This window comes from Octopus sinensis, linkage group LG2 (genome assembly GCF_006345805.1).
Source record: "Octopus sinensis linkage group LG2, ASM634580v1, whole genome shotgun sequence".
Taxonomy (NCBI): Eukaryota; Metazoa; Mollusca; class Cephalopoda; order Octopoda; family Octopodidae; genus Octopus; species Octopus sinensis.
Window position 1 is genome coordinate 186,187,194 of NC_042998.1, and position 16,045 is coordinate 186,203,238.

At 36.7% G+C, this 16,045-nt stretch overlaps 1 protein-coding gene across 12 annotated transcripts in view; it reads left to right on the plus strand.

Annotated features, from left to right (window-relative positions):
* Positions 1 to 16,045, plus strand: part of LOC115222534 (inositol 1,4,5-trisphosphate receptor type 1) — a 324,840-nt gene that overhangs the window by 141,892 nt on the left and 166,903 nt on the right. For all 12 annotated transcript variants that reach the window (XM_036500553.1, XM_036500548.1, XM_036500552.1 and 9 more), the window contains exon 7: positions 15,500 to 15,583. In XM_036500553.1, coding sequence (XP_036356446.1) covers positions 15,500 to 15,583 — 84 coding nt within the window. The remainder of the gene's footprint in view (positions 1 to 15,499; positions 15,584 to 16,045) is intronic.

Sequence of the window (16,045 nt, forward strand, 5' to 3'; positions counted from 1 at the left end):
TGTAATTACATAGTAGGAGGCTTGTAAAGTATGCCACACACTATGTAACTATAAACTATAAGAGATTGTTTGAGAAGAGAGACTGTGTGTGTGTGTGTGTGTTAGACATGTGCCATACTCTATAAATGGTCTGTGCTTAAAACAATGGAACTGTGTTAATTTCTTTTTATATATTCTCACTATGGGAAAATATATAAAATCTCTTTGGAAGAGTAATATCATTTAATGGGTATCTCATTAAGAGCATTCTTTGTTATTAGTGGTAATTTGCCATGTTTACATTAAAGTTTCTAGTTAACCAGTTTTCCTAATTTCCACAGGATTTACACACTTAATCATATCTCAATTATTAATATTTCTGTTTTTTATAAATCTCTCTCTCCCCCTCTCCTTCTCTCTCTCTACACACACACACCATGAAGTTAACTCTCCTTTGACCATCTGTGTAGCTAGCTGATATGAAGCATCTTGTTTCTTCCTCCTGTCATTTGATTTATTTTTATAAAAACTAATTGTTTTCAAAGATGTTTGGGTTTTTTTCCCACCCCACCATAACTTTAGGGAAAACAAAATCTGTCATTAAATTCTAAAAATCATCTATACGATATTTCATTTTTGTATTTGGTTTGCAAGACTTTTGATGTAAACTCATGTGTTGAAACATATTTTGTTGTACTTTGGGAGGGTTATTATCATAATAAATACAAGCACTGGTACTATTTCACTTCTTTTATTCATTACTTGCTTTGCCATTTAACCAATTAAATGATCAATTGTTTATTTAGTTGTTTGGTCATTCGATCCGTTAACTAGGTTTATCAAAGTCTTTATTTCACCATTCGTGACCTGATCAATAACATACTCTCTCTACCCCAGGTGTGCTTCAAATCTGTCTCTGTCATGTAATTGATATGGTTGCGAATGGTGACAAAAAGGCTTCAATAAACCTATCTGGTTGAGTGATTAAGCAAACTATTAATCTAACTATCGATTAGTCAGTTAGTTAAATGGTTAACCCAAAAGCAAAGATGTGAAATAGAACCAGTGCATATGTTTATTATTGGTATAATGACCCTCTCAAGATACAACAAAATCTATATAATACTTTGTATTTCTAGACCATTCTGAAATATTTTAAAGTTCTTAACAACGAGGCACAGGAGTGGCTGTGTGGTAAGTAGCTTGCTAACCAACCACATGGTTCCGGGTTCAGTCCCACTGCGTGGCATCTTGGGCAAGTGTCTTCTACTATAGCCTCGGGCTGACCAATGCCTTGTGAGTGGATTTGGTAGACAGAAACTGAAAGAAGCCTGTCGTATATATGTACATATATATATATATGTATGTGTGTATGTTTGTGTGTCTGTATTTGTCCCCCTAGCATTGCTTGACAACCGATGCTGGTGTGTTTACTTCCCCGTCACTTAGTGGTTCGGCAAAAAGAGACCGATAGAATAAGTACTGGGCTTACAAAGAATATGTCCCGGGGTCGATTTGCTCGACTAAAGGCGGTGCTCCAGCATGGCTGCAGTCAAATGCCTGAAACAAGTAAAAGAAAATAAAAGAAAAAGAAAACGAATAGAAAATAACATGCATCTTACATGTAAACTTAGTAATAATCCTTTCTACTATAGGCGCAGGACTTGAAATTTAAGGGGAAGTGGGTAGTCAATTACATCAACCCACAGTACTCAACTGGTACTTATTTTATTGAACTTGAAAGGACGAAGGACAAAGTCAGCCTTGGCAGATTTTGAACTCAAAACAAATGTTTTAGGAGATATGTTGCTGACCATTTTGTCTGGTGTGTTAATGATTCTACCAGCTCACTGCCTTAAACTTGGTAATAATAATGATTAATAATCGTAATAATAAACCATGGCAGTGGCACGTAAAAAGCACCATCCGAACATGGCCGATACCAGTGCTGCCTTGACTGGCTTCCGTGCTGGTGGCACATAAAAAGCACCAACCGATTGTGGCCATTGTCAGCCTCCCCTGGCACCTGTGCTGGTGGCACATAAAAAGCACCCACTACACTCATGGAGTGGTTGGCGTTAGGAAGGGTATCCAGCTGTAGAAACACTGCCAGATCAGACTGGAGCCTGGTGCAGCCTCCTGGCTTTCCAGACCCCGGTCGAACTGTCCAACCCATGCTAGCATGGAAAACAGACGTTAAATGATGATGATTGATGATGATGAATAGCTTAAATTTTTCTCTTCCTCAGAACAAACTGTTCCACTTGTTTCACTTTTCTGTTGTCAAATTATTTAATAATATCTAAAATACTGAAATTCATTAAAACTTTGCCTTCATTAAAACTTAATAATGAGTTTTCATACTAGTCAAAGGGTACACTTTGTAGATGATGAATATATAAGTTAATCCTAATATATGACACTTTCATTTTATCAGCTATAAACTATGATGAACTGTCAATAGTTCAACAACCACTTCACTTTGCTACCCAAATGTTAACTAATTACTAAGCTGTCACAGTTTTTACCACAGGATCTGTCTAAAAGTTCAGAATTTGGCAATGAAATATCTCTTCAGTAATACTATATAAAATAGAGTAAAATCCAGAATCCAGTGAAGTTGGTGGGTGTCTATGTTAGGAAAAATTAATATATAATGTGGAAGATTGGCTAAGAATTTTGTTATTTGACCCCTTGTCTGAGTGTAAGGAAATTATTTTTAAAATTGAAGTCTGAGGATTGACTTAGTGGAGAGAAACAGAGAGTGATTGCCAAACAAGAAACGTACTGCAGTGAAAAGCCAAGGAGATGAGGTGATAAAGAGGAAAATTCAAAGATGAACAGGAAGGTAGATACAGGATATCCTTTCAAACAACCAGAGAAGGAGAAATGGTTGATGTGACCAGGATGAAGTATTAGAGGCAAGTGGGGGATAAGAGGTGAAGGAGGTGCTGCAGTGCATCCAAAAACCCCAAGTAGATTTATTGTTACATTAACAGATTAGATGATTGTGGGAAGGAGAGAAGAGGGTAGTGGTATTGTGAAGTTGCAGAAGAATGGTGAAGTCATACAGCTACATTGATACACAATTACATACACATGCAGTCATTCACATATATATACATTATATATATATATATATATATATATATATATATATATATATATATATATATAATATATATATAGAAAGAGAGAGAGTTGGAAAACAGAGAGACCTAATGGATACAAATTAATTTATTAATTACTTAACATATTCACCTTCAAATGAAACAATTGTAGGTGAATACGTTAAGTAATTAATAAATTAATTTGTATCCATTAGATCTCTCTGTTTTCTTACTCAATAATAATCTCTGATATCTTACAATATTTTATGTAATATATTCATTGAAGAAATATCTCTTCAAAATATAATATATTAAACCAGTGTTTCTTGAATAAAATATACCTAAAAGAGGTTTAAATATCCTCATTGTGACGATATATATATATATCCCTTCCCTTTTCTGTTCTTTGCATCTCTAGTAAGCCCTTCAGCCTTTAAAAGTTAAATAGCTACAGCCTCTTGTAAATAGCAGTAATGTGATTAATGTGGCAAATACCTAATCATATAACAAGAATTGATACCTACCTCATTGTGTTCAACCACTGATAAATTTATCGCCTGTGAATATGAAATTCCTCTTCATTTCTCTGGAAATTTACATCTACACCATTGGAAATTGTGCATCTATACAAGGATTAATTCACCCTCTCTGTAATGCTAATAAGCAGGAATTGAGACCCACCTCGTTGTGATTAACAATGGATAAATTTGTCGTCTGTGAGTATGTAATCCCTCCTCATATCTCTGGAAATTCATATGTGCACTATGGATTAGGTCACCTTCTCTGTGATGCTATTAAAACTTTTTAAAATTCTGTGATAGACTGTACATCATCTTTAAAGAACTTTAATGAACTTTGGAAATCTGTTTATGTTACTTAATTATCTACATTACTTCATGAGTATAGCCTCAACCACTAGGATGTCTAGAGAACTCACATGTATTTTAGCTGATGAGTACGGGACACGTTTATATGCTGTAATTTTTGCAACATTTAATAAAGCCTGTCCTTGTATGAAACGATTGTACTAAAACCTATCCATTCTTGTTGCTTCTTTCTCGCGTATATATATATATATATATATATATATGTGTGTGTGTGTGTGTGGGTGTATATGTATATATATAATATATATATATATATATATATATATATGGCCAATGTCAGTGTCAGGTCAATGGCACCATGCTGGTGGCACATAAAAGACACCCACTACACTCTTGGAATGGTTGGCATTAGAAAAGGCATCCACCCATAGAAATCTTACCAAATCAGATCGGAACCTTGTGCAGCTTCCCAGTTTACCAGTTTTTGGTCAAACCATCCAACCCATGCCAGCATGGAAAATGGGCATTAAATGATGATGATACACACACATGCACACACACACACAGATAAATATAAATATTTATATACATTTCTTTATGGTCATCAGGACAAATAAACTTCACAGTTTTCTGAAATTAATTTTAAAGTAGAATTTTCGACACAACAAACATAGCGAACGACTTTTACTTTCAAAGCATTAAAGACCAAAAGAATTTCCATAGAGCAATATGGGTGGAGCAATTCGACTCTTGTGATGTGATTAACATTATAGCTTTTCCAAGATGATCTCTATTCAGTGTCCAGCAAAAGGTTAATATGTGGTTCTCATTAAAAAAAAATATTAATGAGCAATTTGTGCTCACTGATGAAGAGTAGTTTAGTTTGAATTAAAAGGATTTGAAACTAAAATATTTATTGCTTTTGGTGCAATTTTCCACTATTCATTTCACTGCCTTAATTTTTCTTAGTTGTAAGAACTGAATAGGCAAGTATTTCCAAAATCATAAACAGTCTCATATGTTTTATGACCTCCTTCTGCTTGTATGGTTTTCATGTCATTAAATATTGACCAAGCATTATATGGAGTCATGTACTCTTAAGACAGAACACTCTTTCCTCTCATATATTTCTTTTAATACACTTTCCAAATTCTATATTGACTTCAGACTTAAGAGCATGTTGAGACTCGATTGACATTTTGTAAATACTATCATATTGGTTATTCTCCATATTGCTAGTTTTGTATGTTTTGGGGTTGTAGAGAAAATACAAAACAGGAGAAACTTAAAAGAATTGGTGATGTTGTCTTTCAAGCAGAGAACACAGTATTTAAACAAAAACATTCTTTTCTTCTTTTTATTTTCATAGTTGCTTCCTCCTTTATAATTCTATTGAATACTGAACTTTTGATTTTTTTATTTCTTTATTTTATTCTATTTTTGTTTTGTCATTTCAATTCTGCAGCTATGTACTTAAGTACAGTACTCATCATCATCATCATTTAATGTCCGCTTTCCATGCTGGCATGGGTTGGACAGTTTGACTGAGGACTGGTGAGCCAGATGGCTGCACCAGGCTCCAACCTGTTATTCTATTAATAGTATTTTTCCAGTTTTGATTTAGAATTGATTATCAGTAGAATATAATGAGATTATGGTCCATGAATTAAAATTTTAATTCTTAAAGATTATTTGAGTTGTATTTGAAAGAATAACCATGCATGCACACACACACACATGTGCACAGAGACACAATACTCATACATAAATGCATAAGCACACACATACACACACATGCATATATCTGTTGTTAAATATTCCAAATATATCTCACCCGTGATAGCAGAAGGGAAAGAAAAAGTGTATGTGTGTATGATGATGCATCTGTTTTACGTAGAAATGATGTAACTTGTTATGATAATGAAGAAGAGTGGGATGTGAAGATAGCGTTGACAATGTCACCGAAGTTCAGCAATCAGCATGTTTCCCCAATTCTTTACTGCAGTATTGATTTTTCCTTTCCTGTCCTAAACTGTGTGCTAAGATTTGGAAGTATGTCTTCCTACTCTTTCATGTCTGCAAAGAAATTTATTTCTGTATTTTGATCTGTCATTTGAGGCAAACGATGGTTCTTTGAGCCTATCAACTAATTACAGTATCATGCTTTAAATTAATAACTAAATCAAGCATCTATTTGAAGTTCAATGAAGATATTAAAAGAAAGATTCCTTTAGTTTGTCTTCCATTATATAACAAGACAGATATTTTTTCCATTCTCTTTTTTTTTATTATTTTATAATATTCTGAATGCTCTTGAATTTTGAGATATCTTAAAATATTTCCCTGTTCCTGAAAGTAAGAAATGAAAAATCAAAAAAAGCTAATATTATTGTCTAAGTGAAATAGCCTGACTCACTGGTCTTATGTTCAAACCTGCTTCTGGTATCTCTAAATAAGCTGCTTAATTCTCTAGGTCTCAATTTACTTGGTTGTCACTAACAGTGGATTGTAAATACGTATTTATTGGCTCATTTTTATTATCGACTAGAAAATTAAATTTATCATTGAATAAGATAGATGCCAATTGATAAAGACTCACTTTAATTCTTAAAGATTATTTGAGTTGTATCAATTGGCATCTATCTTATTCAATGATAAATCTAATTTTCTAGTCGATAATAAAAATGAGCCAATAAATGCGTATTTACAAGGTCACTGACCTGTTAGAAATAGTGGAAGAAACGTTAGCACACTGGGCGAAATGCATAGCTGTATTTCGTCTGTCGTTACGTTCTGAGTTCAAATTCCGCCGAGGTCGACTTTGTCTTTCATCCTTTCGGGGTCGATAAATTAAGTACCAGTTTCGCACTGGGGTCAATGTCATCGACTTAATCCCTTTGTCTGTCCTTGTTTGTCTCCTCTACGTTTAGCCCCATGTGGGCAATAAAGAAATAAGAAATAGTAGTCATTCTACCTTACAGTTTCCATTTCCCAAATTCACTCACATCTAGACCAAGATGAATTGTTTAATCAACAGAACAGCCTTCTCATTAAATTAGCTTGTACATGGCTGAGTATTCCTCAGATATGTATATCCTTTATAGAATTCTCAGGAGGATAAGTTTGACAGTGTATAATGAAAGTGGCCCATTTGAATTGCAAATATTGTACATCTGATAGCTTTTGACCCAGTTACCATTCTCTCCATTTTCATTCAAATGGCTCATGTAACAGGCACTTGTCCAAAATGCCACTCAGTGAGATTGAAGAAAGCTGAGACTTCATGACTGTGAAACACATATGTAGCCATGCTTACATCCATCCATCCATATATATATATATATATATATATATATATATATATATCCCTCTCTCTCTTTCGGAGAGGCACTGAGCAGCTATACGCACACATACACACACGGCAGTAACTTCCACCTACCGAATTCAATCACAAAGCTCTGGTCGGCTCGGGGCTATAGTGAAAGACACCTATATATATATATTAATGGCACGTAAAAAGCAAAGTTCAAGCATGGTCAATGCTAGTGCTGCCTGACTGGCACCCGTGCCACATAAAAAGCACCATTCAAGCATGGTCAATGCCAGTAGCACATAAAAAGCACCCACTACACTCTTGAAGTGGTTGGCATTAGGAAGGGCATCCAGCTGTAGAAACCTTGCCAGATCAGACTGGAGCCTGGCACGACCTCCTGGCTTGCCAGTTCTCAGTGAAACCATCCAACCCATGCCAGCATGGAAAGCAGACATTAAACGATGATGATGATGATGATGATGATATATATATATATATTAATATATATATATATATACATGAATGTTTTTATATATAATGAACGTGAAATACAGGAAGGGACGAACACGGAACACAGACAAATCATTCGAAGCCTTCAATCTTCAGTCAGACACCGATCATCATAGCAAATTTCGCTGTTCAATTCTGATATTTGCTCCAACTCGGCCAGCCCCAAGAAAAAAACTAAGCTGTAAGCATTAGATTTCTTGGTAGAAGACAGGAATGTGAACACACAAGACGGATGTTATACAAGAGACGAAAACGAAATTGAAAACAGTAATGAAAAAACAATATATATAACGGTGGTTGTCATACGACTTTAGACCAAATGAGACAAACAACAACAACATAGCAGCTGGCGTGAAATAATTACCGTTTCGGTAGCGGGACACATGTTGGTCGAGATACGAAGGCCAACAGAATGGTTGAAGAAGCAGCAGGTCGCAGGAGAAGAGAAAGAGAGACAGAGAGAGAGGGAATCAAAGAGGGTGAAGGCAGGGGACAGAATCAGTGACCAAGAGAAGAAGCAAAGAATTGGAGGATGGTTGAAGAGAGGGGAAGAATCGGAGGCGCCAAAAAGTTTGGTGAAGAAGCAATGGCGGGTAGTAAAAGACAGTGTGTATAGAAGTCGTGCAGGGTTTAAAATTGGACAAACAAACGGGGGGGGGGTGCACGTAACGCCGCAATAATATAAGAATGAATGTTTTTATATATAATGAACGTGAAATACAGGAAGGGACGAACACGGAACACAGACAAATCATTCGAAGCCTTCAATCTTCATACTCGGTCATGCTTCGATATAAGAGTTAATTTGTTCCTGGAGACCATTACCTATAAAATTTACAATACTTGTAAATAAATGGCAATAAATCAACAGTAGAATGTAAAGAATATTTTATGTAAAGTTAAAAGAGTGTCGAGATCATTTACAATAAAAAATATTATTATTATTATCATTTCCTGATTGCTGTCAGCTGAGCCTGCGTAAGGTGCACATAGAGCAACAAAACCATTCTGCATGCACTTGTTCCAGTGACCGTGCTTTGCTGACCTGTGGGTTTATGTTGAACAGCTGCTGTCATGTGTACGACAGATCTGGCTATCAACTGAACCCATAGTGAGGATTGTCCCACTGCCCTCCTTCGGCCGGGAGGGACAGGCAGTTTTCATTTCTCTGGTGGTTATAGTGAAAGATGTTGTATGGTGGACATGCTTGAAAGGACTGAAGACAGACACTTTCCTCTTTGGACAAGCCCTCATCAACTTTTTCAAGTTTCACTTGAAAAGGAAAGTGAGACCCTGTGCTTGAGCAGACCTATTGAGTCAAGTACATCAACATCAAAAATTCAAATGGAAACTGTAGTTGTGATACCTGTGCCGGTGGCATGTAAAAAGCGCCATCCGAACATGGCCGATGCCAGCACCACCTTGACTGGCTTCCGTGCCGGTGGCATGTAAAAGGCACCAACCGATCGTGGCCGTTGCCAGCCTCCCCTGGCACGTAAAAAGCACCTTCTAGCAAGTTTGTTGAAAGATGAGTGAATGTTGGAAAAATGGTTAGTGTGAAAGGACCTATCTTGAGCATGCACCTGTAAAGAGGAAAAAAACGGAGAGGGCTCTTGCCCTGTTGGTCAGATCACCCGTAGTTTTGTGGGTTTTTTCCATGAGCAACCTTTAAATTGCCCCCCACCCTTTTTGGGAATTTTAATTATTTAATTTTCATTGTTCTTCTGTTTACAGGATTTAAAAACCCTTTTGTAGTGTCCAGTTATGTCCTTTTATGTTATTTTATGAAAGCCCTTGATTCTAATAAAAGAATAAATTATCATTTTCTAGATCACTTTCACTCACACTGGACGGACACACCATCACTTGTAGATGCAATTGCTAATTCATAAGCACTCTTAAACAGACTTGTAGATTTCTTTTTAAAAAAGCAAGTCTAGAGTTGTTTGCTTAGAGGTTTTATTTTCTTGCTCTCTATAAATCTCTCAGTAACACACAGAAGCATTTGTTATGGTAGTAGAAACTTTTGCACTTCATTAAAAACTCTGATCTTAGCTGTTTAACTTTTTATTATTATTATAAAATAAAGCTTATAAACCTGGAATCTCATAAAGCGGGTCTTCATAAAGTGAGGTATTACTCTGTGTGTGTGTGTGTGTGTGTGTGTGTGTATATAATAATTATTATTTGAGGGAATAAAATCCAAACTTACAAGGAAAAAAATTCAATTTAGAAATACTAAATGAAATTTTACACAATATAATATATATAAAAAATTTAGAAAAAAGCCACCTTTTATCAATTCAAAATGAATAATTAAATTACACCATCTAGAAAATTACATATAATAGAAAAGTTAAAATTAAAATAACAATAAAATGTAAGATTAAGTAAATTGCAAAAATAATAATATATACGTTTTTATTATTATTTTTGCAATTTACTTAATCTTTACATTTTATTATTTTAATTTTAACTTTTCTATTATATGTAATTTTCTAGATGGTGTAATTTAATTGTTCATTTTGAATTGATAAAAGGTGGCTTTTTTCTAATTTTATATATATATATATGAAAAAACAAGTAAAGATAGAAAATGCTAAAATAATTTTATAAAGAACATTTCAGTACCGGTTTCGGTCATTTTGAGACCTTTTCAACTGTAACGATTAAATAATTAAATTTAGAAAAATTAAAAGAAAAGTTTTTTTAAAGGTCTCAAAATGACCGAAACCGGTACTGAAATGTTCTTTATAAAATTATTTTAGCATTTTCTATCTTTACTTGTTTTTTCATATATATCAACTCATTTGTTCCTTTTCACCCTTATACATATATATATATATATATATATATATATATATATATATATATATAAAAAAGTGAGTTTGGAGGGATATATTATCTGGGTGGATACCATGTTAGCTCTCAGTTGGATTCCATCCAGATGCCAGCTAACCCCAACAGTCAGTATCCAATGTCTGTGTTGTTAGTTGTTAGTCACTCCATGAATTCTTCTGTTGGGGAATTTCACGTGTCCTATGCTGCTGAACTGTAAAGATTCCCTGGAATATATATTAATATTAATGATAATAGGTGCAGGAGTGGCTGTGTGGTAAGTAGCTTGCTAACTAACCACATGGTTCCGGGTTCAGTCCCACTGCGTGGCATCTTGGGCAAGTGTCTTCTGCTATATTCTCAGGCCGACCAAAGCCTTGTGAGTGGATTTGGTAGACGGAAACTGAAAGAAGCCTGTCATATATACGTATATATATATATATATATATGTGTGTGTGTGTATATGTTTGTGTGTCTGTGTTTGTCCCTCTAGCATTGCTTGACAACCGATGCTGGTGTGTTTACGTCTCCGTCACTTAGCGGTTCGGCAAAAGAGACCAATAGAATAAGTACTGGGCTTACAAAGAATAAGTCCCGGGGTCGATTTACTTGACTAAAGGTGGTGCTCCAGCATGGCCGCAGTCAAAATGACTGAAACAAGTAAAAGAGTAAAAGAGTAAGAGTAAGAGAATAATACAGAGTATGGAGGCATGTACATCCACAAAATTTATTTTATAGTTATATACAACATATTACAATGACCTACACCTGTTTCGATTGCAATCACTACTCACTGTTACAGATGCAACCTTGCGATATTGTCGGTGCAGCTTCCTCAGAGCCTTTCCATTTGGTCATCCTCAAAGTGAACTGGTTGCAGTAAATTTTTGTTAGTGTTCTGTGGGAGGTAGGGGTGTTGTTATTTATAGGTATCTCCTGCTAACCTTGATTTCACCCCAGTTGTCATCTGAAGTTCAGGCTTGGTCTTAAAATAGGTCACAGTCAACTGCGATGAAATCAAGGTCAGTAGCACATACCTATTTCTTTACTACCCACAAGGGGCTAAACACAGAGAGGACAAACAAGGACAGACAAACGGATTAAGTTCATTATATAGATCCCCAGTGTGTAACTGGTACTTAATTTATCGACCCTGAAAGGATCAAAGGCAAAGTCGACCTTGGCGGAATTTGAACTCACAATGTAACAGCAGACGAAATACCTATTTCTTTAGTACCCACAAGGGGCTAAACACAGAGAGGACAAACAAATTAAGTCAATTATATCGACCCCAGTGCGTAACTGGTACTTATTTAATCGACCCCGAAAGGTTCAAAGGCAAAGTTGACCTCGGCGGAATTTGAACTCAGAACGTAGCGGTGGACAAAATACCACAAAGCATTTCGCCCGGTGTGCTAACATTTCTACCAGCTCGCTGCCTTACGGTAGCATATACCTATAAATAACAACACCCCTACTTCCCACAGAACACTAACTAACAAAAATTTACTGCAACCAGTTCACTTACAAGAAGACCAAATGGACAGACCCTGATGGAACTGCACCAACAATACTGCAAAGCTGCATCTGCAACAGTGAGCAGTTGCTGCAGTGGAAACACTTATAGGTCATTGCAATATGCTGTATATATAGGTGTGTGTGCACAAGACATTCAAAATAAGAATGGAGAATTAAATATTGTCAAAGACTTGTTTATTACCATATTATATACAATACATTTACTTCAAATCTCTGTCCGACATGTGTTTATATTGCATAGATATCCTAAGATATGGCATTAGATGCACCCTTTTGGTTTAGTTGCACTATAAGTTCACCCAGGGTATATGTATCTCATCATCATCATCATTTAAAGTCCGCTTTCCATGCTAGCATGGGTTGGAAGATTTTGACTGAGGGCTGGCGAACCAGATGGCTGCACCAGGCTCCAATCTTGATCTGGCAATGTTTCTACAACTGGATGCCCTTCCTAATGCCAACCAATCCGAGAGTGTAGTGGGTGATTTTTACATGCCACCAGCACAGGGGCCAGTCTGGCGGTACTGGCAACGACCCTGCTCAAATCTTTTTACACATGCCACCGGCACAGGCACCAGTAAGGCGATGCTGGTAACGATCACGCACGAATGATGCCTTTTACGTGCCACCGGCACGGAAGCCACTTAGCCTCGCTGGCAACAATCATGATCAGATGGTGCTCTTGGCACCCTACTTTATTCAAGGTATCACTACTACAGGTTTTTGAAGTGAACTGAAGAGTTCAGTGCTTGATTGTCCTATTCTGGGTATAATTTTGAAAGGGGAGATAATTTTGCTTAGTGTAGAAGCAGAGGTTGTGAAATATATGGTAACAAACATGAGACATTACTGTTCTTCCACACAATGCATGTAAAATTATTTACTAGAAAATAATGGAAATACTTTTTTATCTTTTTGTAACCATTTGTAAACAGGAGTTTCACTGCTGGAAATGAGAAATGCTGAGATTGATGCTTGTATTATGCAGCCAATAATAATAATCCTTTCTATTATAAGCACAAGGCCTGAAATTTTGTGGGAGGGGGCTACTAGTTGATTACAATGACCCTAGTGCTCAACTGGTATTTCTTCTACCAAAGGCAGCGAGCTGGCAGAAACGTTAGCACGCCGGGCAAAATGCATAGCCATATTTCATCTGCCGTTACGTTCTGAGTTCAAATTCCACCGAGGTCGACTTTGCCTTTCATCTTTTCGGGATTGATAAATTAAGTACCAGTTACGCACTGGGGTTGATGTAATCGACTTAATCTGTTTGTCTGTCCTTGTTTGTCCCCTCTGTGTTTAGCCTCTTGTGGGTAGTAAAGAAATAGGTATTTCTTCTATCAACCTTGAAAGGATGAAGGGCAAAGTGGACCTCAGCAGAATTTGAACCCAGAATGAAAAGACAGATGAAATTCCACTAAGCATTTTGTCTAGCACACTAATGATTCTGCCAGCTTGCCGATAATAATAATAACGAGCTTATAAGAGAACCTGTTCTTAGTTACTTACTTCGCTGGAAAAATTTGCCAAATCTCCTTTGACAATAGGTTTGTTTAATCATGGTTTGCCTAGAGAGTAACAACAACTACAATATACTTTTGCTAATGTCATTTGTAAAAAAGAGCACAGTGATAAAAAAGGCTAGGATTCCTGAAATGATGCCATTACGGAAGTGAGGTAGATAAAGAGGGAAGAATATTAGGATGATGGTTCATGAATTTACATGATTATTGATTGACATTAAAGGTCTGCCTCTGTGAGTCACTTATTCTAAAAAACAAAAAATCAATGTAAATCTCCATAATTTTAGGAAAGCAGTTATCAAATTAGCACCACCATCACCATCTCCACCAACCATCTTCACCACCACCACTGTCATCATCATCATCATCATAGCTACCATCATAAACATCTTAACCATTGCTATCATTAGCATTAGCTTGATGTGTAAATGTGGCGGGTAGTAGAATTGGTAGAATGCTGGACATTGTGTTCCTTTACAGGGGTGGGTTTGACCTATTTTTATTATAGGTCACAATTTGTGAAAAATAGTTTTGTTGGTTACAGGTTTGCTGCAGTTCTTACGGCAAGAGTGATAATGGAGTGTCACTGATATTTCTGGTTTCTAACTAAAGTTTATATATGTGTGTGGATGTGTGTATATGTGCATGTTGCATGTATATTTTTCACTAACATACATTGGTAAAAGATACACATATGCTCACACACATACACTCACACACAAACATACAAGCATGTGCCTGTGCACACACACACAACTAGCTTTCATGCCAAATTCATTCACATAGTACTGGGCAACCCAGTAATGACACATACCCATGATATCACAAAGTGGAACCATGTGATTATGAAGTGACTTTCGCAATCATACAAATATGACCTTTATCTTTCTGTGGTGACTGGATTCAACTGGCCCTACTCCACTAGAGTAGTTAGAGTGTGTGCTGCCCAGGGCGGCCTTTAAGTTTGCCACCTCTGGGTCTCCACAAAAAATACATATTACCTACAGGAGACCCAAAGGTGGTGCTATCCCTATAAAAGTGCTACCCAGGATAGACCACCCCCTCTGCCTCCCTCTGGCTAGTGCCATACTCACTTGCTCTCTACTAGTTGACCTTGGGAAGCTGAGAAGTAATTTACCCCTAGCAGGATTTGAACAATGCAACAAAATACTCCAAGGTATTTTGTTCACCAGTCTACCTATTCTACCATCCACTACCACATTAGAATATACTAAATCACAGTTAATAACTTGAAGAACTGTTTAATAATTTGAATAAAGCTATAAGATTTATGAAAGGGTTATTTGAGATAAACAATCAAATATAAAATACATATCTATTCAAGAATAAGTTGTTAGAAGATATAACATCATCATCATCATTATCGTTCAACATCCGCTTTCCATGCTAGCATGGGTTGGACAATTTTGACTGAAGGCTGGCGAACCAGATGGCTGCACCAGGCTCTAATCTTGATTTGGCAGAGTTTCTACAGCTGGATGCCCTTCCTAATGTTAGGATGCCCTTCCTAACGCCAAGATGCCCTTCCTAATGCCAAGATGCCCTTCCTAATGCTAGGATTGCCCTTCCTAATGCCAAGATGCCCTTCCTAATGCCAAGATGCCCTTCCTAACGCCAAGATGCCCTTCCTAACACCAAGGATGCTCTTCCTAATGCTAGGATGCCCTTCCTAACGCCAATAGAATACTTTTTGATCTTATTAACTGAATTCAGAACTTAAACCACTTAAATTTGTAGTCATTATACTAATGAGATCACACATACCAAAGTCTGTTCTGTTAAAGTTTCCTGTTATAAATGCTAATGTCAATGATTGTCCTCGTTTTGTCATTGAAGGTGAATTCTGTAAACTGCTCAACATGCTGGAAGATCAGTTTGTTTATGGACTACAAAGAAAACAAAGAAGATGTCCTGAAAGGCGTGAGTACCATTCCATTTCTGCATTGTAAGAAAATAAGTTCTGTGTTCATTTCTTTTCTAAGAACATTAATTTAGGCACAGGAGTGGCTGTGTGGTAAGAAGCTTGCTTCCCAACCACATGGTTCCAGGTTCAGTCCCACTGTGTGGCACCTTGGGCAAGTGTCTTTTACTATAGCCTTGGGCCGACCAAAGACTTGTGAGTGGATTTGGTAGATGGAAACTGAAAGAAGCCTGTCATGTGTGTGTGTGTGTCTGCGTGTGTGTGTGTTTGTGTCTGTGTGTGTTTGTGTCTGTGTTTGTCCTCCCGACATCGCTTGACAACTGATGTTGGTGTGTTTACATCCCTGTAAGATAGCAGTTTGGCAAGAGAGACCAATAGAATAGACTTACAAAGAATAAGTCCTGGGGTCAGTTTGTTTGACTAAGGGTGGTGCTCCAGCATGGCTGCAGTCAAATAACTGA